Raw genomic sequence first — 27,507 nt, forward strand, 5'->3', positions numbered from 1 at the left:
TTTTTCTAATGTGCAATATACAGACTGCCTACCTACACCGAACGAAAAAATTAGTACCAACAGTATTGATAGTAAAGTAATACCAAAACCTTACCGTATGGTATGGATGATGTAAAGCATTATAAATACCATACGGTATTGTTTTAGTATTCATTTACGGTGTTGCTTTCTATCAATACTTTTGATACCGTACAGAATCAATATTTCTGTCGGTGTATGCAACTAATTAAAATATTGGGTTGTCCAAAAAGTAATTGCGGATTTTTTAAAAGAAAGTAAATGCATTTTTAATAAAACTTAGAATGAACTTTAATCAAATATACTTTTTTACACTTTTTTCTAAAGCAAGCTAAAAATAACAGCTGATAACTGACAGAAGAAAGAATGCAACTACAGAGTCACAAGCTGTGAAAAAATTTGTCAACGCCGACTATATGAAAAATCCGCAATTACTTTTTGGGCAACCCAATATGTGTGTAATAATATTTTATGTTCTACCAGATTAACGGACTTAAGGCCTGGTTATGCTCTCGCAAACTTACCGTTAATGTAAGAAAACGAGCCAGCTGTTTTGTTTTGCTTTATAAAAAGGCATGCAAACGATTACCGAACGTCTGCCGACCGTAAACGGAAGCTAGAATTCCCCAAAAACAAAATTTTACGTTCCGTTTTCGTGTCATGTGACCAAATTTGAAGTTCGAAGAAATTTCAGAACCAAAAATTTATGTTTAGAAAACTTCTATTTTATTTCTCTGTGGCATTTGAAAATTTTTGAAAATTTGACAGTTCTATAATTAAACCTGTCAAATAAATCAATTTTAAATCTACATTAAGTTTTGTAAATACCGGTTTTTATATATTATGTTTATACTGTTTCTTGAATGAAAATGTATGAATTTATGTACTGAACTATTTATTGTTGCGTTTTTACTATGAACGTCCTACTTCCAATTAAAACACATTTCGTTTACAATTACTACACCTAAAAATGATTTATTGATCTTCCCAGTGGGATGTATTACATTTGAAAGACATAATATTATTCGATAGAAATAAAATTCCACATTATAAAGAATATTTCATTTGATAAAAATTGCAGAAAACGAATTTGATAACCAATTTTGAGGCCTAGTGTTTGGGGGACGCTTCATCCTGTAAACTCCCCTTAAACCAAAGCAATTGGAGTTTAAATAAATGGTATTTGAGAGAAGATCACGATGCTGATCCCCCAAGTGTCTGGGGGACCACCTCAACCCCGAAGACACCCCTAAATCAGAGATCATGAGAATATCGGGCTGATATAAAGTATTTTAAGAATGGAGTACATCTTACATCCAAACTTAAATTCGTAGACCAATAAAGATCATATGGGATTTAGACAAAAGCACTTATATTGTTAAACTGTTAGTCAAGCGATATACTATTTTCGTAGCATGAAAGCTATTTAATTGTCGAAAATAAATATTCAAAGGTAAATTTTGCTCCATATAAAGTAAAGGAAGGCTCAGCGGAGCGGGCCCGGTTCAGGTAGTGTATTATAAAATTATAATTCATTCCAAATACATTGTTAAACAATGTATTCTTTTGAACGAATTGTATAATGCTTCCTTCGAACATAAAAAAGAATTTATTCTTTTCCTAGGACATCTCCCGTGTTTCGAATAAAGTATTCTGGAATCAATGAACTATAGAGGCTATCGATTACCTTCTCATACCTCATTGATTACCTTTTCCCACTAGGTACCAATTTCTTTACAACTCACTAACTGCTGATACGTTTTCAATACGCGTTCTCAGTTCACACTGACTAGTGTTGTATGGTCATTTCGTTTCAATATTGCGTTTTATTTGTAAAGTCTTACTTACAGATCCGCTTACTGTTCTAGGATTCACTTAATCTATTAAAATTCACAGAAACGTTTGGCCACAGGTACAACATCTGCCATGAAATATTAGAAATCAACTTCAAACTTCTAGGTACAAAACACAGAAAACAAAAAAGCAAATTAATCAATTTTAGAAAAATTAAAATCAAAAGAAAAACAAAATTAAATTAAATGAAACCCAAGGTCAAGAACTTATTTCTACTTAATACTAATATTTATGCTATTTACAAAAACTACAATATTTGCAAACACAATATTGCAGCCACCATCGAACTACTGTGTAGTGTCATATACAAGGTCATCAAAATTAAAAGACCGATGTCTCCGATGTATATACCCCGTAGGGCCAGCGATGGTAGACGGCAAAAGGAAGGTTTCTCCAACTCGGCGAAATCTAGGTGTCTCTTACTCATGGCGAATTCTAGATCAATGCCTCTACAAAGAGATTCGTTAATAAGGCGGTTGTCCAGGTCCTTGCAGCTGTTAGAGCACTCCCCATCAAAAACAGATTCATCCGGACAGATCCGAATGCGTCGTTCGATGGCCCATTAGAGGGCACTCTGGACGCCCCATCCTCCAAACGAACAGTCCACACACTAAGGGAGTGGCGTAGAACACCGCTCTCCCACAACCTCAGCCCATCCATTTGGCATGAGGAGATGTCATACCAGGCAGGGAAAGCATGCGAAATCATCGGCTTTAAAATTTGCCCATAAAAAAACAGCTTAACCTCAAAGGTAAGAGACCGCCATACGTGAAGTATGCTCTCTTGGATTTACCCAAGACGTGGTCACTGTGCCTCACAAATTTGAACTTCGAGTCAAAGCCAACATCGAATTTCTTCATCGTAACACTACATCACCTCCGCCGACTGTCAAAATAGGTTCGAAGCTCCTGAAATTAGGAAAAACAACACCTTCTCAACAGTAGACGGTCTGGCACTAGAGAAGGCTAGGAGCATAGTTCTCCGTCATAGGCGAACCAAGACCAGGGACGTCATAGGCGAATAAATTGAATAACATAGGCCCTAGCAGAGACACCTGCTAGCGCTTGTCTCACAGACGAGAGACATTCTGCCACACGTACTCTATAGGTCCTGTCCTTCAGAAATTTGGCCACCATCCTAGGTTGAAGGTCAATGCCAATCAAATCCCAGCTTGTAGAGTATGCCATCGTACTACAAGGTATCGAATGCCTTCGCAAAATTCAGACTAACAGCAATGCACCTTGTCCTAAAGGTCCACGCATGGGTGGCCGAATGGCCAGTCCTACACCCGAACTTTGATTCCGTCAAAATGCTCCTGTCGTCAACAAAGCCAGCAGCATGCGAAACGTCGATAACATGCATAACGGCGTGTAACTTCCACAATAGGCGGAATCAGAGCCGGAAAGAACAAGAAAAGGAGAACATAGCAACATGAGTCCGATCGGAGACCATCTCACGCCTCATTAACGAGGTTGTGAAAAGGGACCCCAGAAGATCCTTCATCGGTCAGACCCGTGGCACCCATATGCTCAGCCAATATCTCTGCCTTGTTCGCATCACAAAGAACAGCAACACCCGCCAAACCAGAGCCCTTATAAGACACGCCGCTTGCTTTACTCGACCGAACGTTCTGGAGTCCACTCTTACGCCTTCAAGGAAGCCACGCGTATTATTCTAATCGAAAATGCGAACCAAGGGTCAAACTCCTTGAGCACCTGAAAAACCAGAGGAAATCATCACCCAGAATTGCCTTGCCTTCAAGCCATCATCAGTAGAGCCAGCCGCCATTGAACGAAGAGTCTTCGGGGGAGCAGCAGCAGCTTCAAAAGGACGTCCAACGAGTGCTGCCGCGTACGATATATCAATTTAAGGGGAAAGGGTACTCCGGCCGCATGACCAACACAATGGACACATGAGACCGGCTGTGTCGCCTTCCCAATAACCCTGCCTGTCAATGGGTTCAGAACATCTTCAGCCTTCGACTGAAGCGTTGACAGCCGAACCACTGCATGACCCTAGCCAACTTACCCCTCCTGATCCGAACCCGACAATGCAGCATCCGAGTCACAGCATAAATCCTTCTGTCATCAGCAACAGCAATCGCACTAACAACCCTGGGGCCCAAAAATGCCCGTTATATGGGGAACGAGAGCCTAAGGTGTGTGCGTATGATACAGACAGACGGACGGACATGACTAGATCAACTCAGAATGTCGAGCGATTATTGGGTCCTAGATCAATATTTCGAGGTATTACAAACGGAATGACTAGGTTAGTATACCCCCATCCAACGGTGGTGGGTATAAAAACTTTTTAAACGGTGGCCTTGGCAGCCAATGCTATCATATCGTCGGTGAAATTTTATATTGTTCCATACACAACTTTATTGATTTTGAGATAAACGTACTCGAAGAAAATGCATTGAAATATGGCATATTTGCACCCGAATATCTTGAAAACTAAGTACGATATGTGAAATTTTCTTGAAGATTCTGAAAGGGTGTATATTAATATCACAAAAACAAATTCTCAAAAAACTGGGAAATGGTATAAGAACAAGAAAGCATTAACATTGCGCCCACAATATCGCATGTACTAAACTTATATTCACTATAAGCTTAGTATTTAAATAAATAATAAAAATCTTCTGTATATAACGGTGATTTTTTAAGAGCTATAGGAAAGTTTTCCAAAAAAAAACATAAAGTTCAGAAAAATTCCTGAAATCTTTATTTTAATCGATAGTACGATTCATATAATTTAATGTTTGAAGATGCAAATGTTGACCATAACTGCGCCTCATCCACTTAGTCCAATTTTGGTATACTCTTTCGGCTGGTATCTCACGAATAAATTCTTCAATATTGTCTTCCCATGCGTCAATTGAAGCGGGCTTGTTTGTATAGACATGGAGCTTTAACATTGTCCCACAAAAATTAGTCTGAAGGCGTTAAATCGCAGGATCAAGGCGGCCAATTGACCGGTCCCGAACATGAAATAAAATTTTTACCGAACTCGCCTCTCAATAAACCCACTGTTATACATGCGGCATGTGGCACCGTCTTGTTAAAACCACATGCCATGCAAGTCAAGTTTTTGCATTTCTGGCAAAACAAAAAAAAATATTTGGATATCATTTCATGGATATCATTCACAGTTACGTTAAGATTAGCATCATCTTTGAAGAAGTACGGACCAATGATGCCACCAGCCTATAAACCGCACCTAACTGTGAATTTTCTGGAGGCATTGGTAGCTTTGCAATGCTTCAGGTTGAACTTCACTCCAAAATCGACAATTCTTATTTATGTGCCCATTGAGCCAAAAATGAGTTTTATCGCCGAACACAAGAAGCGTGCGATGAACTTTCTCAAAAGCACACGCATTTTCATAAAAAAATTCAATAATTTGCAAGCGTTGTTCGTTAGTAAGACGATTCATGGTTATTTATAGACCAAACTGAGGATGTTTGACAGTGAAATAAATCACGAAACGTGCGTGAGCTGTTTAAACCAGCGTTGCCAAAATGACAATAGCTAAAAAATCACCCTTTAGCTCCCCTATTATGTAGTCGGCATTGCTCGACGTTTGTCTTTCCTTCCTGGGTTTTTTAGAATATTTGGCCATGGTTCAATTTCAATAAAACAAAATGCTTAATGACTTGGGATTAATTTCGACCAAATGACAGTGCTGTTTGAGCAAGGCGTTTCCTTTTTAGGAATGATACATACTCTGTTTTTCTTTTGGTGAAGAATGCAATTACATTAACTGACTCTCCCTCTAATGCTATGTCTAAATTAACTCGTTTTGCTTATATCGTTTTGAACAACATTTCAGCCATTCACACTAAGACGTTTTGGAAATTGCATTTTTTCACACACCAAATGTAATGACCACTATTGCTAAGATTTATTTTTTCTTGCTTTATCTGTAAAATGTTGTCTATTCTATACATTTTATTTTTGAAAAAAATTCCATTTTTAGTTTTTGACATTATTCTAGGCTGTGTTTATTTAGCACAATTTAGGCGTTTATTTAGACTCACATGTTTTTGAATTACTCGTTTTTGCCCTTACAAATTGTAAAAGAAAAAAGAATCGTTTTTAGAGCATATTAATGGGAAAATGAGTCGTAGCACAAATACATTAACTGCCACTTCCCCTAATTCTGTGTGCCTTAAATGAGTGACTGTGAATGAAGAAAATCGCTCATATTTTGCCATACAATGTTAGAAAAACAAACTGTTATTTATTTAAATTTAGTAAGAAAGGCTGGTATTCGTTTTCGTTTTTCGCGATATTTTTCGCCGATTACATTTTTAAGTTAATAGATTTTAAAGCAAAAAAAAAAACTTGCTGATTTCATTCATCCGGACATTCCCTCATTACTTAAATTACAATTTTAATAAAGTTGCTTTTTTATTATTGATATATGTGCAGTGTTTAAAAAAGTAAACGCTAAAAAATTGGGTTTTCAATGGTGAACAATGAACATAGTACCAGCCTTAATACAGAATTGCTCCAACGAAAGTGGTGTTGTGCACATTTTTCCATCTCTGATTATACTCAAAAAGTACTCCATACATATTAAATTCCATCACCGAATAACTGCCAGTCACCCCTTTAACATTACTCTAATCGTTTTGGATTCTTCAAAAACTGAGCGTCATTCTTATTTGTGTTTAAACACTGTAGATATTTCTCATTCAGTTTGTTTTAACAGGCACTCTTGTATTTGAGATTTTGTTTTGTCTAACCACTCTGGCTTCTCTTCAGTTGTCGAATAAATCTTTCGCCTTTTACTAAAGATTTCCGTGGAGAGGAGCACTCTAATGAGTCTAAAATAAATTTTTCTAAAGGCTTTCCTTTATTGGGAAGGCCATTATTAATAAATGTGATGTTGGCTTTATGGATTGTTTTGTACTGCAGTTATAGTGTATTGTCGGTTGGCATTGGACAGATACCTTTCGAGTAAGTGTTCTGCTTTCGGAATAGTCGCGGGAATCTTAAATTTTTCCGCAGAAGACGTTGTTTGTTGTACTTGTTTATTGTGTTATCATATTTTTTTTTCGACATCTGACCTGAATATGGATTAGATCGGACTTACAGTAAGAAGATATTAGCTGCCGGCCATATAGACCGATCTCCCGATAAAGGGTCTGAAGCCCATAAAAGCTTATTTTTTAACCGATTTCGCTAAAATTTTAAACAGTGAGTTATTTTTAGCCTCCTGACACCCGACCCAAATATGGTTCATATCAGACTATATTTTGATATTGCTGCCATATAGACAGATCTGCCGATGAGGGGTTTGAAGCCAATGAAAGCTTTGTTTATTACCTTATTTCGCTCAAATTTGAACAGTGAGTAGATTAAGACGTCCCAATATCCGATCTTAAAATGGTTCAGATCGGACTTTATTTAGAATTAGCTGCATTTTAGACCGATCTGTCGATAAGGGGTCTGAAGCCAATAAAAGCTTTATTTATAACCCGATTTCGCTGAAATTTGAAACAGTGTGTTTTTCTGAGCCTCATGATATCTGACCCTAATATGGTTCAGATCGGTTTATAATTGGATATATCTACAAAATTGAATAGTGACATATATATTAGACCACTCAATGTCCGTGCCGAATTTGGGTGGCTAAGTTATCCAATTTTTACCGGATTGTGACGAAATGGGGTTAACATATATACCCGAGGTGGTGGGTATCCAAAGTTCGGCCCGGCCGAACTTAATGCCATTTTACTTGTTTTATTTCTTTAAACAAAACAAAAAAAGAGCTTTGAATTTGTTTTGAACCTTAAAATTAGTGTTTTTAATTGTACATATAGTTACAAACATTCCGACTGTATCTGTAATTGAATTTAAAATTAATTTTTTGAACTGTGTTTTAAACAATTATTAAGTCTCGATGCTAAAAAAACACGAATTGAAGCGCATCAAAACAATTTAGAATTGTTGATAATAAAAAGAAAATAATTTGTGGAAGCCACCACGTTTCTATATTTGTGCCACCACATTCATTTACTGTGGTAGCCACAAATAGTTTATTTTCCTTTCACCTAAATCACAACGTACACAGTTGTTGTCCATTAAAAAAAGTTTTCGCTTTTATTTAGTTTTTGTATGAAGCTGAAAAATATGGCATGTCAATCAGCTGGTCTACAAATTTACAAAAGGGAGCCAAAGAAAAGGGTACATGCTAAAAACAGGAACTATAAGAAGGAAAGAGATGGAACTAGTTCCAGCAGTTCCTACTTGGATAAGTTCCAATGAACTAGTTCCATCGGAAACTACCCAAACCTACTTGAAAAGTCGACTCTTTGTTAAAAATTTTATAAATAGATTCTCCCTTTCCTACAAGTTTTTGTAGACTTTGGCCTGGCCATCAAGATATAATCAATTTCTTTGTATTTTCACAAAGGGGATGTATTAAGAAGAGTTTTATATGCGAAATTAGCGCATTTGTATCATCCCCAATTTGGGGATAAATCCCCAATACTGGCAACACTGAGTGGCTTGGCTTTAAGATAGCGGGGTGGATTTGATAAATAAATGCGCTAATTTTGCATTTAAAACTCTTCTTAATACATCCCCTTTGTGAAAATACGAATCCACCCAGCTATCTTCAAGCCAAACAGTGTTGCCAGTATTGGGGATTTATTTTCGAAAATGAGGACTGCATTTTTAACTTGGGGATTCGGACAATACATTGGGGATTTTTAGGGAGAAATTTTCTGTTAAATTTTTTTTAGCTTTACTTTTATCGATAACTATCTAGGACAACTTTACTCCCAAATTCTTTCCAGAAGATATGACTTACTCTTGAGAATAAAATAAAACACACCAACCGTACCAATACAAATAATGTCCCTGTTTCCATACAATCACTGTACTGTACCACTTTGCACAGTGCAAAGTACAGTGGAGCCCACCGTAACACAGAGGTTTGCGTTTCTACCTATGACGATGAACACCGGTTTCGGTGGTTATCCCCTCCTAAGGCTGGCGACATTTGTGAGGTACTGTACCGTTTGGTATAACAGCCCTATAAAAACTTCTCCACTAAGAAGTGTCGCAGTGGGCGAAATTACTAATCTAGCGCCGCTTAACTTAATTTTCAACTTGTTTAAAATCGGCAAAATTATATCTCAATCGACCACAAACATGCGACTGATCTTACAAGAATTGATTGATTTGGTCCAGTGGAACTGCTGTCAAACACAACATGTGTTTCAGAGGTTGCATACCAAGCGTTACCACGTGTTTTTTTTTGTCAAATTAAACAAAAACAAGTAAAAGCGTCAGTTAAAAATTTATACAAAATAAATTTAGTTGAAGGCCATAATTTTATTCTACATACCAAACTTCTGTCAAACCAACAAAAATTAAAGCATCTAGGAACCGAACAGCGATAATCGAGAGACCGGTTTACATGGGAGCTATATCAGGCTATTGACTGATTTGAACCGTACTTAGCATGTCATAACAGAACACTAAATGCAAAATTTCAGCCAAATCGGACAAAAATTGCGGCTTGTAAGGGCCCTAGAAGGTGAAGGCCAGAGGACTGCCGTCAATAAACTTGGTTAACCCGAAGTCTTTCGGGTCAGTATAGCTATTGGTATCATAACGGGACACATAGGACCACGAGCTCACTTATGTAAAATCGGTTCGGCAAGTGATAGCATGTGTAGGGCATGCGGGGAAGATGATGAGACGTTGGAGCATTTCCTTTGTCATTGCCCAGCTTTCGTGTCCAATAGATACCGGTACTTAGGTGGTGACACAATATCAGACATGAGTCAACTTAGGGGCATTGAAAACAATTAATTTTGTTTTTAGAGGTTACTTTGTAGTTTTTAGAGCGCACAACAAGCCGTTTACTGGCTTAGGTGTATGTCCATAATGGCATGGGGCGGATTAATATCTGCACCCTCTTTTCAACCTACCCTAACCTAACCTAAGGGCCCTAGAAATCAAATCGGGAGATCGGTTTATATGGGAGCTATATTAGGTTTTAGACCGACCATACAGTTGTTGGAAGTCATAGCAGAATATCGCATGCAAAAGTTCAGCCAAATCGGACAAAATTGCGGCAATTTATATGGGAGCTATATCTAAATCTGAACCTATATGACGCATTTGCAATCCCCAACGACCTACAGCAATACTAAGTGTATGTGCAAAATTTCAAGCTGCTAGCTTTACGCGTTCGACCGCTTTCGTGATTTCAACAGACGGACGGACAGACATGGTTACATCGATTCAGAACGTGGAGACGATCAAGGATATATATACTTTATAGGCTCTTAGACGATTATTTCCTATGGTCGCGGGTATAAAAACACTATTTATAACACAAGAATTTTATTTGAAAATTCCCATAAAGTATATATATTCTTGATCGACATGATATTTTAAGTCGATCTAGCCATGTCCGTCCGTCTGTCTGTCGAAAGCACGCTGATTTTCGAAGGTGTAAAGCTATCCGCTTGAAAATTTGCACAAATACTTATTATAAGTGTAGGTTGGTTGGGATTGTAAATGAGCCATATCGGTCCATGTTTTGATATAGCTGCCATATAAACCGATCTGGGATCTTGACTTCAATTCTTTTCTTTTATCATTTGTTTGTCTAAAAAGAGATACCGGGAAAGAACTCGACAAATGCAAACAATTGTGGAGGGTATATAAAATTCGGCCCGGCCGAACTTATGTAGCTCGCTTTTACTTGTTTTACTTAAACTTATTTCTTTGGAATAATGAGTTCACAATAAAAAGGTCGGAAGTAAGCATAATATAATACCTGTTAGTTAGTGTTGAACTAAAATTGATTTAGATGACTGTGGCATTCTTAACTCCAAAAATATATTTTATTTTTTGTGGCTCCCACAAACGCGCGGAATAATGTGAGACATAATTTTAAAGTATGAAATAGTTAAAATAATTTAGCTACATAGTTCGAGACTCGAACTCGGACCTTTGTACCAAGAAGCAGAATCACATGGTTTAACACACATTCACATTCTGTGCCACAAAAGTTCCTGCACTTTTTATAGATAAATGTTATTTTACGTTATGCTCACTTCCAGTGGTGATAACATTGTGTCTATAAATAGAATATGTCAAACCTAAACAAAAAAGCAAGCCCATCTTTGATGGAAAAGAGATAGAAAATGTTTTGCTTTTGTGCTGTTAGCGAATATTGAACAGGGAAAATAGTCAAAGACTCAACTAATAGTGATGGGTATGAACAGAGATGGTCCGTAAGACGATTTTTTAGGTTTCCGACTGTCAAAAAGTTGTAAAAGTCGAAAACGTCGTATACTTGTATAAAACGTAGAAAAAGTCGCAAACGTCATAAACCTTAATAACTCAGTGTAAAAGTTTGATTTTTAACAAATATTATTGTCACTTATTTGTTGTATATAGAAGAGTTTATATGTAAAAAAATTTCGCAATAAAAGAAATATTAAAATTTTTTTTTAATTTTTGCATTTACATTTTTCACACAATAAATTGGAAATATACGCAAATTTTAAGTCAATTTATAAAGTAACGTTTAAGGATTTTTTTGTGAAGCAAAAAATCAATAAATTATTAGTTTTCATCAATTATATTGTCACGTACCCCCATAGGAGGTCGCTCCACCTTTTCTCTGGAGTGGCAATTGACGCTGGCGGGCGCTGGCTGCTGGCGGTTGAGCTCCGGCTGTGGCTCAGTGGATGGGGCGCGGTTCTTTGCCAACACCTATTGCCAAAAAGGAGGGACAAAAAAAACTAAAATCAACCAGCTTGTGGATGGACAAATACAGCGGGTACATAAACACTTGAAATTAAACACACAGGAAAAATGTCTTTATCGGTTCGCTGGCATGCCGGTCTTCCATGGCATGCCTCGGCCTAACCCTCCCCAAACCATGGTACTCCCGTGGCCCACTAAATCGGAGTACCCCAAAAGCTTACTCACCTGTTCATTACACCATTCCTTCCCCTTTCTTTAGTCTTCTATCCCTTCATGGGAAAGAAAAAAAAACCAAAAATATTTCATTCTAACATTCGTACAAAATTCGGCACTGCTTTATTTGGAGGTCACACCCTCCCTGATACTCTCAATTTTGACATTTATAACTAAACTTGTAATGACCAAAGAAAAGGTAGTTAAGAAATTAAAATTCAAGTTATCAAGACTAACAAATTTTTCGTAAAACAATTTACTTTAAGCAAAAACAGTAGTTTGGAACAAAATTAGCAAAAAATTATTTTTCAAGCTAAATTTAAGGCTTTCAAATTTAATTTCTCAATCTCGTGTTTTCAGGTTCCTGGTTCTAATGGCGACTGTTCCGGATAAAATCCAATGGAGTCCCCGGGTATTGTGGTCCTGGTGGCAGCCTCTGCGGCCAATAGGGTCCCTTTTAGGTTCTCGTTTGTCCGTCCGTCCGTCTAGTCTTTGGTAAGTATTGTCGTGTTTAAGTGTATATGTCGCAGTCAGTTCTTGTCTAAAAAAGTTTTTTTCTTTTATTATTTTCTAAGGGTTTTCTGATGTGCTGCTTTCTCAGCACCGTAAGGTCAACATTGGCTGATGGGCAAGGAAATATCCTCTACTATCCACTACCTAACCTAACTATGAGCTCATGCTTAGGTTACTCTATAGAACCCAACCAAAGGGTAAGTAATAAAAAAAGCTCGATGTTGTCCCTACCTAATTTCCTTTTTTTCACTTTTTTTTTTACAGAAAAAACTTTTTTAACAAAAATAAATCCGTTGAGAGTCAACCGTCTGTATGCCTGTCTGTTTATGGTCAGAGAAACTTTTTGGACTACCTTATGGACACTGGGGTATGCGACAGCGTCTAGGTCCCTCGGTGGAGTAGCGACAGGAGTTTTGGATATGCCAATTGCAGCAGCTGAAGTCTTTTATACGTGTGGCAGTGGAGGTGGAGGAGTCTTGACTTTCGCTTTTATTTTTAGACTTAAGTTTTTAGCTTTAAATTTTACATTATATGATTTGATTTCTTTTCTATTTCTTTTCAGTGTTTTTTACAGCTTTACTTTCTTTAAGCTTTAAGCTTTCCGATTTCTTTTATTCTTTTATTTTTCAAGTTATTTTAAATCATTGTAAAATTTTCATAAATATATATATATATATACACATATATACGGTTTCTAGAATTTTGCCTTATATTTGTAACTTTTTCTATAGCTTTAAGATGTTCACTAAAACTTTACATTTGTTTTAAATTATTCCTTTAGTTTTCACCACTTTGTTTATTCTGTGACACCGCTCAATAAACACATTAAATTTTCTTTTGCTAATTCACTTGTGTTTAATTCTTTTTTATATTTACTGATGGCTCCACCTCCGTCTGCTGCCAAGGTCCAATCGAAAAAGAACTTGTCATCCTCCACATACTGACCATCATGGTTCCCCCAAGCCATCATGTCCACCGAGGAACCATCATGAAAATTGCTTTTCCAAAATAGCAAAAACAAAAATCATATGTTTCTTTGAAGTGTCGTTGTAGTGGTCACATTTGTATGTGGAGGTAACATATGGTGGTAGCGCAGGGTTGTATTCCCTAGTTGCCATAAAAACGTGACTGTTCAAAACCAGATGTCGCTCTACTCCAATCAGACATAGGGTGACACGCTACAATATTTAGAAATTGCAATTATTTTGTAAAATTATTTGCTTCTCCCGTTTTAATTTGCTTTTTGAAAGCTGTTGTAAACGACATATGTTAAAAATGCATGACATCTGAGGAAGTGTCAAGTGAAATGGTACATGGAGTGTTAATTATGTTATTCAATAACAATACTTAAAAATAACATTACTTATTCAATAAAATACTTAACACGCCATCTTCCATTTCACTTGACATTACCTCACATTAGCATACTTAACACGCCATCTACCATTTCACTTGACACTACCTCAGATGTCATTCATTTTATAACAATATTGGTAAAAATCGTGTAAACCTACGGTAGCTTTTTCTAATTCTGAACCGATTTTTTCCAATTTCAATATTGTTCGTCTCCAGGAGGAAAAAATTACTTATGCCAAAATTTTTAGTTAATCAGATCAAAAATTCGACATATTTTCGTTCGAATTTTTTTTTCTGTCAGAAACCTAGTTTTTTGGCTAGGTTTACGACGTTTTCGACGTATGTAATATACGTCGGAAACGTATGTCATATACGTCACTGTTTCTGACAGGCCATCTCTGGGTATGAATGCGTAGAGTGTCTGCTTTGTAAACGTAGTTCAACTCTCGGCTGCAACAAACAGCCGAGAGTTGAACTTTTTCAAAAAAGCTGAGTAATTGATAGCGTGGGGGTGGGAGACAGGCGGAACTGGGTTATGTAATTGAGATATGTCCGCCAATCTCCAATTAGATGCTTTGAAGAGTTCGCAAAATAGCGATTTTTTTCAATAATTTTATCACTCAGTTTCAATGCTCGTTAGTTCATATTTTACCTGTGGGAAGTTTGAAGTGAATTAATACTCTGTACAATTTCGTAACTGTAATGAAATTATTGAACTCGTAGCGAGCAAATAATACTTAGCGCCATAGGAAAATCAATGTTTCCCAAATTTAGTTAATTGTAACCATTATCGAGGTTCAAAATTTTTTCTAAATACTGCCTGGGATATCTCAGTTTTACAAAAAGCGGTTCAGGAAATCCACGCTGCCTGGAACATCGGACATTATGGGAAGGATGATACAGTGTCCGTAGCCGCCACATGAAAAAAAAGAAAGCTTGGCCTCACAGCAGTGGTCACAGCAATTTTTCTAGCAACAATGTAAGGAGGTAGTAGGTGTAGGATTAAAATCAGTGCATCCGATGGTGTCGTCTTCAGTGCGTCTGTGATGCACAAACGAGCCATCCGTTGGATCCGGTTGAATATTGAACATGACTCACGGCTTAAACCCCCAACTTTGTCAATGGCTCTCTTGTAGGTGTATAAGAGTTGCCATTCTTGCCACCGTCCACCAGGCTACAACACCATTATAGGCCTGATAACTGCAGTATACACCCAGTTCATGACACGCGGTCTAAATACCCAACTTTTGCAATGGCTCTCTTACAGGTGTATAGGGCAAGAGTTGCCTTTCTTGATCTTTCCAAATGTTTGATTTCCTGTCCAGCAAAACATCCAGATATTTTGCGCTATTAGTAAAAGGATACTTGTTTCTCCTATTGAAAAGAACTTCTTCACTTTCGGTAGCCCACTTCGCTGTTGCACGTAGAGCTTGCTGAAGTATATCTCTAAGAGTGCTGGAAAACTTTTCCCTAACCGCAAATGCCACATCATCAGGAGACGCCCAGATTTACACCTTTTTCTTCCGGAGACAATAATATTGTTAATGGCTATATTCCAAAGTAGAGGAGAAAGTACACCTCCTTGAGGTTTCCTCTGTTGATCCATCTTTTTAGATCCACAGATCCCTGTCATAATGCATCTTTTAGTATGTAAGTTAGAAGTCAAGAAACTCCATCTCGTTCATGATTGACGTCGGTTTTACATTATTGAAAGCACCTTCAATGTCAAGAAATGCTGCCATTGTATATTCCTTGACAGAGAGATAACCCTCTAGGCAACTAGGCCATGAAGGGTTGATTCAGTGGACTTGCCCTTACTACATGCATGCTGTTGCCGAGATAGCAATCTCCAGGGATCTTTGCTCTGAGATATACTTCTCTAAATTTTTCGTCCATTGAACTTGACAAAATCGATTCAAATCACATAAATTTCGGCCCGGTTAAACACCCGACACTGAACCGATTTTGTTAGATTTTGGCACAGGCCTTCAGAAGAGTAAAAAAATAACCCGAACTAAATTTCCGGCAAATCCACGTAAAAAAGTGTAAATCGGTCGAAGCATATACATTAGGGTGGTTTTATCTCAAAGGGAAAAAATCGACGTAAATTTTTTTTGCCGGCGCCCCCCGTATAATGTTTCATTTTGTTAGATTTTTAGATTCCCAAAATTTGAGCACAATCGGAAGAAGGGGATCTCTCACTTTACCTACACATAAAGATTTAAAGCCGATTTCGGTTATTATAAAGGGTTTGTCGGATACATTTGACAAGGAGGATTAAGAGGGGTATATTATTGAGAATACGGGTGATCGATGGGTGGGCAAATTGGGTAAAAGCTCTATTATAAAGGCTTTCCGAAAGCTTAGGTATCTATTGAATTGCAGGGTTATGGTTGTGACCCACAAGAGGAAGGGTTCGGTTCAGTGCCATAATTGCCAACGATTTGGACATGTGTCCACATATTGTAGGATATCGTACAGATACGTCAAATGTGATCAGTCGCATGGGGCCTGTAATTGTGAAGTCTCGAATAGGGAGCAGAATTGTCAGGAGACGCTGGAGAAAGACCCTGTCAGTGGATGTCACGTTAATTGTGGAGTGGATGGCCACATGGCCAGTTGGAAAGAGTGTCTAAAGAGGATAGCGCTTGGAGGTGCCATGAAGCATAGAAGATCGTTTGGGAGGCGGAGTACGTGAGTAGGGCGGTTGACCCTTTGCTGGTGCGGTAAGGGTGGCTGAGTCAGCCAATTTACATGCTAGGGTTGTTTCAGTGCCCGTCTCTATGGGGTCCTCTGGGAAGAATGGGGCTAAGATGGGCTGGTTTGATGGGGAGCTGAAGAGGCTCATAGGTAAGGATTTTGTCAGGATAGAAGGATAAATGGGCAATACAAGAATGATGATGAGAGATTGCAGGGCGTTTTCGGTGTGCTTCTTTGTTTGAGATTATATGATTGAATTGACCGGATGTACTTCTGATAGCCGATACGAAGTTATCAGCTAGGCACCCATTTTGATCAAACATATGATAGACGAGGGGGCTGTGCTGGGGGTGGTACGGCAATCTACTTATCGGACGGGTTGAGAGGAGAGAGGCTTGCGGCGGACTTTGGGAATGTTAAAACCACAGTGGTTAGGATTAAAGGAACCGGAGGTAGAAATGTCATTTCTATGTCACTATATCTTTGGCCGACTGAGGCGCTGTGTGTAGGAAGCCTGGATGCGATCGAGGCTGTCATTGGGACGGATGAAGCCATTATAGGGGCAGATTTGATTTCCAAACATGGCTCTTGGGGAGGAGGCATGATGATCGCGAGAGGTAGGGTACTTTACGATTGGCTGCTGTCGTGATCGTCTATGTAAGTTAGACCTACGACTGGACCGACCAGGTGTGCTATGGGAACGGAGTCTTTTATAGACATAATTCTGATTACTGTGGGGATTCGACCTAAGGAGAGCGCCATGAGGTGAGGTTCTTTGAGGACCCTGGATTTTGAATCAGATCATTAGGCGGTGATATTGGGGGACACGACTATTGGCCTACTGTCGGGGGAGAGAGAAAGTGGGGTTCTATGACTTCAAGAGGATGGATGTCAGAGCTTTCAATCAGAGACTGACTCAGAGACTTGGCTCGGAGTTGCTCCCTAGGGACCGTAATGTATTGCCGAGTGAGATAGACGAAGCGGTTGGAAAGCTTTCTTCTGCCGTTAATGGTACAGTGGTGAAGACTTTTAGAAGATTTACGCCGAGGAGGGATGGGTTGTCGGAACTACCTCCCGAAATTGTAAATTTGATCCGACAGAAGAAGACGTTCAAAAGGAGATCGCATAGGGCACTCGATCTACAGGAATACATCACTGCAAGCGTCATTATCAAGAGAATGGAGAATTAGGAGTACTATATAAGAAATCTACAGGCCATTGCGGGGGGGGCAGGGATGTGTATAGGAAAGGGAATTGGTGACTTGAAGGACTCGGGTGGCAGGAGGGCAGTAGCCGAAAGAGAAAAGGCCGAGATGTTGGCAAGTGAATTCACAAGAATGCAGCTAACTGCTGTTGGCGGATCTGCCACTGGCAATGAGGAGGAGCCCCTGTCACCATGGAGGAGTTTGACATAAATTATACCGTGGTACCGTGATACCGTGTGGTAGAGGGCAGAGGGTTATCGTGGAGAAGATGCGGACATTCGGTTTCGATCGGTCTGTTGCTGCATTAATTAGCAGATATTCCTCGCCCACAGTGAGGGAACTTCTGCTTATATATGCGGACGATATTATGGTGGCGTACACCCACGCCAGCGCGAGGATAGCTGAGAGGAATTTGACCGCATATCTTGAGACTCTCAGGGCTTATTTTGAGAAATGGGGACTCACACTCAACGTTGCGAAATGCAGGACTATTATGATCAATGGCGTTAAGAAACGGATATATAAGAACACTAGCGCTTTTATACCTAGAGTGACCATCGGGGGCAAATGATTGCTAATGTCAGGGTCCTGAAATACATGGGCACCGTATTTCAAGAGGACATGATATACACGCGGCATGTAGACCATTTCATCACTTAAGGTAGGATGGCCTTCCGGTCACTGTATAGTGCCTACCGCTAGAAGGGGAAGCCTGAGCCTGGATAATAAATGCGATTTCTATCACAGTTAAAAAAGTGACAGACTGACTATCAGTACAAGGGCTACCTTGAACGTTTTTAGAGACTTTGGCTTCGTTATCTCGAATTCAGTACTACTTACGTTCTTCGTTATTGAACATAAAATGTTAAAAGAGAATGGCCTTCAATTTGATGGTGACACAGGCAAATAGCTTTAGCCGCTTCATAGATATGGGTCGCCGAGGTTCCCAAAGTCGCCAAATAGCCAAAAAATAAGATTTTCAAAACTTTGAGGCCCTAGCAGCACGTGTTTATATCTTCCCATTGTGCTCAATTTTGGGAATCTTAAAATCTCACAAAATAAAATAATTTTTGGGGGTCCCCCCAAAAAATTTTTTTAAACCACCCTAATATACATATATGAAAGCTTTATGTTAATCTGAACTGATTTTAATTTACAAGAAACGGACACGATTCTATCGAATCAGGAAGTGATTCTGACTTCATCCGTATGCTTATCAATAGTGGACATTACAAACAAATACAATAATTGGTGTAGGGTGGGATAGAGTATAAACATTGCGGAATATTCAGATTATTGGTCTTAAATTAATCGATGGCCAAGTCAACATTCCACTTTACTTTCATGAAAAGGTTAACTTGGTAATTTCTTAGAGAGAAGAAGCAGGGGGACTTTTTGTTTCTTAACTGTTAGCAGGTCACAATAAATCTAAATCAAATTTTCATTAGACAAAAGTTTTGCTTTTATTCCCACAGTTTATGACATGGAGGCTTTAACCAACTATTATCAGACGCCCACGTTTGGCAGAGTTTCATGACATTGAACAACCAGCCTGGTCAGTGTATGAAACAAGACTGGTGACTAGCCTACTGACACAAGGAAAAACAAAAAAAAAAATTCAACAAGGCCAATCGCATATGCCTTATACTTCCGCCACCGACTCACCTATAGTTTGTTGTTGTTATATTATTTAGGAGGTTCATCATTAATGGGCAATGAATTCCCCAACCAAGAAGCGACCAAGTGGAAAGAGACAACGAACAAATGGTTCATTATTAATTAAACATTTTAATTAATCAGGGTCAAATTCAAGCACAGCCTGTTTGGACAATGCCCGTGGGTGCCTACGAAGGTCAACTTTGCTTTACACGTACAATGCATAAGAAAAATAACAAAACCGCCATTAAAACAACAGCAACGGATTCAACAGCTACGGTAAACCACATTTAAACTGATCACTAAAACCTGATTAGAGGTTTAATCATCTGTTTTCCCCTATAAAACCAGCTGAAGAGAGCCTTAAATCCGGTCTGAGCTGTGTAAACGGGTTTTAAGTCCATATAAAACAATGGAGAAAGTGAGTTCAATAGAGCAGGCAAACTATCGATAATCGCAACATTTAATAATTTTCAGAAAGTATCCATCGGAATAATATCAATCGATATTCAGTCAAAAAGTTAAAAATCGATAGTGCCATCGACATTTTGACAGCTCTAGAGTTCAATATACCATTTTAACTAAGCCTCTCTCTTTAGTAGGAAACAATGCCAAACAAAAAAGGACAACCACCTCTTTGGAAATATTGAGTGTTTTGGAAACTTACCTTCTCGGAATATTCCACGACATCCCTCATGGAGCGTGGATATCCTGAGATAAGATAGGCTTTGGCAGCTGGAGCCATTTTCATTTCTAACATTAAAACTTCGGTAACGGTTTTTGAAGATAATTGTGAAAAGTCTTGCATATCTAAAAGAAAACAAAATTGAGTAGCAAAGATATATAAAAGAGAATAGAGCAGTGTCATCCTACCGTTTCCCATGGCATATTGTTGCAATAGATCCATCATATTTATGTGTATTACCCCACGGCGCTCTTGCATAAAGGTGTCGCAGTGGGTGACTTTGCCACTACCTGGGCCGCCTAAAACAAATATCACTGGCACTTTGGGCGGATCGAATTTTATTTTTCCAACATTTTGCATATCTGTAGCGTTTATGTTCGCCGATCCGGCAATACGTCCAGCGTTGGCACTGTTCTGATTCTGTGTACGATTCCATTCGTTGCCTTGTTCGCCGGTGTCCTGTGCTGCACTGGCATCTGCAACAATAAATGAGGCGTAATAAAATGCCAATCAAATGTGTTTTTTTTTTTAAATAAAAGAATAATGACAACCGATATCGTAGATGCATGTCCATCAAACAATTATGAGCTAGAACAAACACCTTTTTGCCAGACATACGGTTACAGATAAACAGCCCGGAGAATAAAGCTAATGTGTCAAATTGCCAAACAATAGATATCCTTCGACAATGCAATATTCTGTTGTGATTTTCGAATGGATTTGTTTCAAAAAATTGTGAGTTTAAAATTATTCCATAGACAAAGGATAAAAAAAATAACTCAAAAGTTTTCCGTTTGAAGCCTAGGACATGAACCAACTTAGGGGCGAGGTATGGAAAACAGTTAAGGAGTTTGTAAATAGCACGGAGTTCCTGACTTGGAATTTCTTTTTCGAGGTTACTTTTTATACCCTAATTTCGTCATTCTGTTTGTAACACCTCGAAATATGCGTCTAAGACCCCATAAAGTATATATATTCTTGATCGTCACGTCATTTTAAGTCGATCTAGCCATGTCCGTCCGTCCGTCTGTCTGTTGAAAGCACGCTTACTTCGTCCGATTTGATTGAAATTTTGCACGTGGTGTTTTGGTATCACTTCCAATAACTGCGCTCAGTATGGTTCAAATCGGTCCATGTTTTGATATAGCGGTCCATGTTTTGATATAGCTGATTTTTGGATTTGAATTCTCGTCCGATTTAACTGAAATTTAGCTCGTAGTGTTTTGGTATCACTTCCAACAACAGTGCTAAGTATGATTCAAATCAGTTCATAATCTGGTATAGCTCCCATATAAACCGATCTTGTTCTTGACTTCTTGAGCCAATAGAGCGCGCAATTCTCATTCGATTTGGCTGAAATTTTGCATGAGGTGTTTTGTTATGACTTCCAATAACTATGCTAAGTATGGCGTAAATCGGTATAGAACCTGATATAGCTGCCATATAAACCGAACTGGGATCTTGACTTCTTGAATCTCTAGAGGACGCAATTCTCATCCGACTTGGCTGAAATTTTGTACAACGGCTTCTCTCATGACCTTCAACATACGTGTCTAATATGGTATGAATCGATCAATAGCTTGATATAGCTCCCATATAAACCTATCTCCCGATTTTGCTTCTTGAGCCCCTACAAGGCGCAATTCTTATCCGAATGAACTGAAATATTACACAATGACTTCTAAAAAGTTCAGCATTCATCAATGGTCCGAATCGGACTATAACTGGATATAGCTCCAATGGCATAACAGTTCTTATTCAATATTCTTTGTTTGCCAAAAAAAAGATACCGCGCATAGAACTCGACAAGTGCGATCCATTGTGGAGGGTATATAAGATTCGGCCCGACCGAACTTAGCACGCTCTTACTTGTTTAGTATTTAGAGCGCACAACAAGCCGAATATTGGCTTAGGTGTCTGTCCATGGTGGCAAGGGGCTGATTAATATCGGCATCCTCTTTTCAACCTAACCTAAAGCCTAGTAGTGAGTTCGACTTTTTGCCCGAACAACTGGCAAAACGCAATAAAAAGAAGTAAGGACGGGCTAAAGCCGACCTTTTCATGCCATACACCTCTTAGGCTTTGCAGTCCAAGTCGTCGAAATTTGCTTAAATTTTATAAGCAGAATTTCGATCAAATCCGTACGTACTGTAAGAGTCATTGAGGAAATCGTTGAACAAATATAGTCGATAAAGGCGTTTGCAAAGGCCGTAAAATAAAAATCGAAGTTTTATGAAACTGGTGAGGGAGTCTGATTGCTTAAGGATCGGTTAATAAATCAACAAAATATTGCAGTTTTAGTTAAAATCTCAACCGAATTCTACCAAAATCAGCATACACAGTAAAATCATAAAATAAGACATTGTGCAAATATTTGGGAAAAAACCTTTTAGCAGAGCAAAATCAAAGCCTACTTGTTTTGTTCGCACAAGTACATTTTCAAATGAGTACTTTTCTAACACCCCCACTCGAACAAAATTTATATTACTTGCAAGCCCATTTGTTTTGAACAAAATTTGTGCTTGTCAGTTGGTACTGGCTTTGTTAAATTATCTGCTACCATGAATTGAGTTTGGATTCCCACGAAGTTAACTATATTTTGATCTTTTTTCTCGCGTACAAAATGATGTCGAACGTCGATATGTTTTGATCTCGCTAAATACTTATTAGTTGATGCCAAATTTATAGCGCTTTGATTATCGCAATATATCTCCGTCGGTTCATCTTGAGATTGTGGGTTGAGTTCTGCATTTAAATTTCTCAGCCATATAACTTCCTGTACCGTAGCAGATAGCGCCATATATTCAGCTTCCGTTGTAGAAAGAGCAATAGTTGGTTGATGTTTTGAAACCCAGGATATTGGTCCACCTTGTAATATACAAATGTACCCAGTCACTGATCTTCTTTCATCAATATCATTTGCCCAGTCTGAATCTGAATATGCGGCCAGTTTCTCATTTTCTCCTTTAGAAAATTTGATTTTTGCGCCTTTCGTCCCTTTTAAATATCGGAATATTCGTTTGACTGCTGACCAATGTTCTTTTCCGGGACACTTGTTGAATTTGCTTAGCTTGTTGACTGCCAAGCATATATCCGGTCTTGTGCATTGCGAAGCAAACAGCAAACTACCAATCGCTTGCTGGTATGGTATTTCCGACATTTCCTTGACTTCATCAAATGTTTTCGGAGACATTTCCTTGGAAAGTTTAACGTTGACATCCATCGGGGTCGATACGGGATTGCAATTTTCCATGTTAAACTTTACTAACATTCTGTCAATATACTCTTCTTGGTCCAAATAAATGTCCCCGTCTTTGTTTTCTATACGTAGACCAAGGCATTGCTTTGCCTTTCCAAAAAACTTCATTTTGAATTGGGACATTAATTCCGATATAAGTTTCTCACGAAATGAATTTTCATTACTAAAGAGCAAAATGTCATCGACATATATAGCCAAAAACGTCATAGATTTTCCATTTCTATGTATATAAATACACGGATCCACTTTTGAGCGTATAAGTCCAGATTTCTTCAAAGCTTCATCCAGTTTGTTATTCCAAACCAAACTTGATTGTTTTAGTCCATATATAGCTTTGTTGAGCTTCAAATACTCTCCCTGTTTCCCAATAGAAACTCCATCTGGCTTTTCGATATATATGTCTTCTTTTAACTCACCTTGCAAGAATGCTATTATTGCGTCCATCTGATAAATTTCCAGACCATATTTCACTGCCATGGCTATTAAAAATCGAACTGATGTATATCGAACCACCGGGGAATACGTTTCTTCGTAGTCGATCCCTTGTACTTGGGTGCATCCCTTGGCCACCAATCTTGCTTTGTACTTGATATTGTTATCAGGTTCCCGTTTCTTCCTAAATATCCATTTTGTTTTAACAACATTAAGTGACTCTAGCTCACTCTCAATTGCCTCAATCCACCTTTCTTTTTCACTGCCTTGGGTAGCCTCAGCAAAACTTACGGGTTCTTCTGTGCTATCTAAATTTCTTGTTGCCAATGCTTTCTTTTTTTCAGCTAGACGTTCGCTTCTACGAGGAATATCAACATTATAACCTTGAGTATTGACACTATCACCTTGAAGCTCTACAAATTCATTTTTCTGGTCACAAGGTAATTGAAAGCTCTCCTCTAAGCTATTCTCCAAATCCCCCACTTCAGGTTCATTTTGTGGTGGAGACGATGAACATGATTCAAAATCGCTCTGGTTGTCAGGAGTTTCTGTATCATCTGCCCCCACTTCAACCGCATACACAGGAACATCTTTCTTGTCTTCGTCAATGATACCAGAATAATAAAAAGAGCTTTCATGGAAAATTACATCTCGACATACAAATACTTCTCTCCGCTTTGGGCTATAAACTCGATATCCTTTCGAAGTTGTACTGTATCCCACAAAAACGCACTTTTCGGACTTGGCATCCAACTTTTTACGTTTTTGCTTTGGGATATGTGCCATAGCTATGCAACCAAAAGTTTTTAAATAACTTACATTTGGGGTACGGCCGGTCCACATTTCTTCTGGAGTTTTTGGCAGGTTTTTTTGAGGTGATCTATTTATTATGTAGCTTGCACAATTAACAGCTTCGGCCCAAAAAAACTTCGGCATATTAGCATCACACATCATTGTCCGTGCTTTTTCTATCAAGTTGCGATTCATTCTCTCCGCGAGTCCATTTTGCTCCGAAGTATATGGAACTGCAGTTTGATGTATTATACCACATTTCTTCAACTCGACGGCCATTTCTTTATTGATGTACTCCGTTCCATTGTCTGTACGTATTTTTTTAATGGTAGCTTCCATCTGGTTTTCAACCTCAGCTTTATACTCACGGAAACAGTTTATGACTTCATTTTTACTTTTGATAAAATAGACCTTTACTCTGCGCGTGAAGTCATCAATGAACGTCACGAAGTAAAGACTGCCTCTGATGGATTTGACTTCCATTGGTCCACAAACGTCTGAGTGTATGACTTCTAAAACTTTAGATGCCCTTGACCCTTCTGTCGGAAAACTGCTGCGATGCTGCTTTCCTTCTGCACACGACGTACATGACGCCAAAGAACTTTCTGGAAACCGAACACCTTTTACCAAGCCTTTTGAAAGCAGTTTCAAATTATCAGATCCCAGATGAGCATACCGACGATGCCATAAATCAATGGAATCTTCTTTTGCAATGAAGACAGCATTCTGGGAAGGTGTATCGAGTTTATACAAACCATTCGTTTGACTTCCAGTTGCAATGATTTCCTTCGACGAATTCAAAATACGACAACCTTTTTTATCCAAAATTACGCTGTTGTTGTGTTCGACTATATTCTTAATTGACAATAAATTCATCTCCAACGATGGAACATAAAGAACTTCGTGCACGGTAACGATTTCATTACCTCTTGGAGTCGAAACAGTCATGGATATATTACCCTTTCCAACAGCTTTCATGGTTGCATTATTTGCAGTTTTTATCTCTCCAGAGAAATCACCAATCGTCTCGAAGCATTCCCGACTTGAAGTCATGTGGTTTGTAGCACCGCTATCTATGTACCACTCGTTGTCTAAGGACTTTGTGCCTAATGCAGCGAGCATAGAACCGCCTTTGTTAGGAGTTTTATCTTTGGCTTTTGATGGGCATTCTGATGCGTAATGGCCTTTACCATCACAATTAAAACATCGCGACTTACCCTTCATATCTTGCTTGGAGAACTTTTTCTGACATTTTACGTTCTTTCCATCAATATTTCTGGTTTTCTTGGAGAACAAAGCACTATTTGAAGTTGATGGCTCAAATTTGACATCTTGCAGAAGTTTCATTTTGACCCCATCGGCAGTTAACGGCTTCCCGGTACTTCCAATTGTCATTATCATGGGCTGATACTCACTTGGCAATCCCTTCAGAAGTAAGCTTCCAATCCATTCATCGTTCACACTGAATCCTACATCATTTAATTTCTGGGCAGTTGAAATTACTTGATTGACGTAATCTTCCACCGATGAACATTCCACCAATTGAATGGAGCACAATTTCTGCAACAGGCCAATTCGTCTATCCAATCCGCTATCTTGAAAAAGATTTTTGAGAGACTTCCAGACTTCCGCTGATGTGTTGCAATCTCGCACATGCACATATAAGCTTTTGTCAATAGCTAGGATTATCTTGCATCTTGCCTTTTTATCCTTCTCAGCATCCAAAACGGCATTGTCTCCTGAAGGTTCAATACAATTCCAAGAGTCCTCTAATTCCAATTGCGTTTTCATGGCAAAGCTCCATGTTGACCAATTTTCGGATCCAACAAGCTTTTCCATCTGTTGTATTGTTCCAATCGAATTCATTGCACAAATTTCAGGACAAATTCCACGAGAAAAAACAATATTCAATTAACAGATTTTGTCTGGGCCCATAACCTTTTAGCAGAGCAAAAATAAAATACGTCTTTTCAGTTGAACGATTTGATATAACAATGAAGAAAATATTTTATTGACATAAGTTTCAAAGACAAGAACAAACAAAAAAAAAATAATTTACAAAATCAAAGCCTACTTGTTTTGTTCGCACAAGTACATTTTCAAATGAGTACTTTTCTAACAAAACCATAGGAAATGCGCTGAACAAGGCTCTAGAATCTAGAAAATATATAAGTCTGAACTGATCTCTATTAAATTCAACAGCAGGAGTCATAAGATAATCCTTTGTGCCGAATTTCGTGAGAAGCGGTTGACAGATGACGATATTATTGCAGTATTAGCTATATTATCAGTATTATCAGCCATATTCATATTTGAATCGATTACTTCATAATTCAATAGGCTTCGTCTATACGCCAAGAAAAATTGTCTTTGAAAACGTACACAATGTATACAGGCGGACGGACGGACAGACGGACTGGTATAACGTGGTGACGAAGAAAATGCGAACACATTCCGAAGAGCAGCAGACATGTCGCTGCGTTAATATAAATTTCGATTCAATTACTTGCAACTATAATTAAATGCTCACAATGTATGTATTGTAGTTGCTTTTGTTGTATGTTGTTGTTTGACTCTTGTTTGTGTTGTATCGTGCAATATAGTGCGTCCGATTCCGCCATCAATTTATAGGAAATTTTCGTACGAATGAAATGTGAATTCAAGTCTGTACATTCCCTACTATATCATCGTCCATCCTTCAACCAGGGATGTGGAGTCCAACAATTTTGACTCGATTCCCACTCCGACTCCGGGAAAATTGCTCGACTTCGACTCCGGATTTCAAGCACTTAATTTAAAAAATTTTTTTTTAACAAAGTTAAAAAAAGAGAAATACTTTTTAAAAAAATAAGATTCCATTGCAGTATATTGTCCGGCTCTAGACTATTTTTTTAACGCCTTTGTTTGCAAAGAATAGCATAGCAAAAAACATAAAAAATTCAGCAATAGTTTGGTGTTGCTAAAACATTTGATCTGCTATCCGTATCGCGATTTCTTGTTCGCCATGAGCCTATAGCCTTACGTTCAAAGATGTCCTATATATTGATATAGCACCTTTTATACAGATCTCCC

The 27,507-nt window shown here is 38.4% G+C and overlaps 1 protein-coding gene, 1 long non-coding RNA gene and 1 other non-coding gene across 7 annotated transcripts in view; 2 read left to right on the plus strand and 1 right to left on the minus strand.

The window, feature by feature from the left end:
* LOC106083679 (adenylate kinase isoenzyme 5) overlaps positions 1–27,507 on the minus strand; it is a 114,111-nt gene that overhangs the window by 37,261 nt on the left and 49,343 nt on the right. For all 4 annotated transcript variants that reach the window (XM_059364940.1, XM_059364938.1, XM_013246843.2 and 1 more), the window contains exons 2-3: positions 20,141–20,428; positions 19,935–20,077 (exon numbers count right to left, since the gene is read on the minus strand). In XM_059364940.1, the coding sequence (XP_059220923.1) occupies positions 19,935–20,077; positions 20,141–20,428 (431 nt within the window). The remainder of the gene's footprint in view (positions 1–19,934; positions 20,078–20,140; positions 20,429–27,507) is intronic.
* On the plus strand, positions 6,628–6,751 carry LOC131996458 (U5 spliceosomal RNA). The gene has a single exon (XR_009397879.1). It is a non-coding gene; the product is annotated as a U5 spliceosomal RNA (small nuclear RNA).
* LOC131995809 (uncharacterized) lies at positions 11,480–13,569 on the plus strand. 2 transcript variants are annotated; one of them, XR_009397635.1, is made up of 4 exons: positions 11,483–11,697; positions 12,198–12,332; positions 12,413–12,547; positions 12,615–13,569. It is a non-coding gene; the product is annotated as an uncharacterized LOC131995809 (long non-coding RNA). The 2 variants fall into 2 exon arrangements; XR_009397634.1 differs by lacking the exon at positions 12,615–13,569 and having other exon boundaries at positions 11,480–11,697.

The sequence above is a fragment of the Stomoxys calcitrans genome, chromosome 3 (genome assembly GCF_963082655.1).
Source record: "Stomoxys calcitrans chromosome 3, idStoCalc2.1, whole genome shotgun sequence".
Classification (NCBI taxonomy): Eukaryota; Metazoa; Arthropoda; class Insecta; order Diptera; family Muscidae; genus Stomoxys; species Stomoxys calcitrans.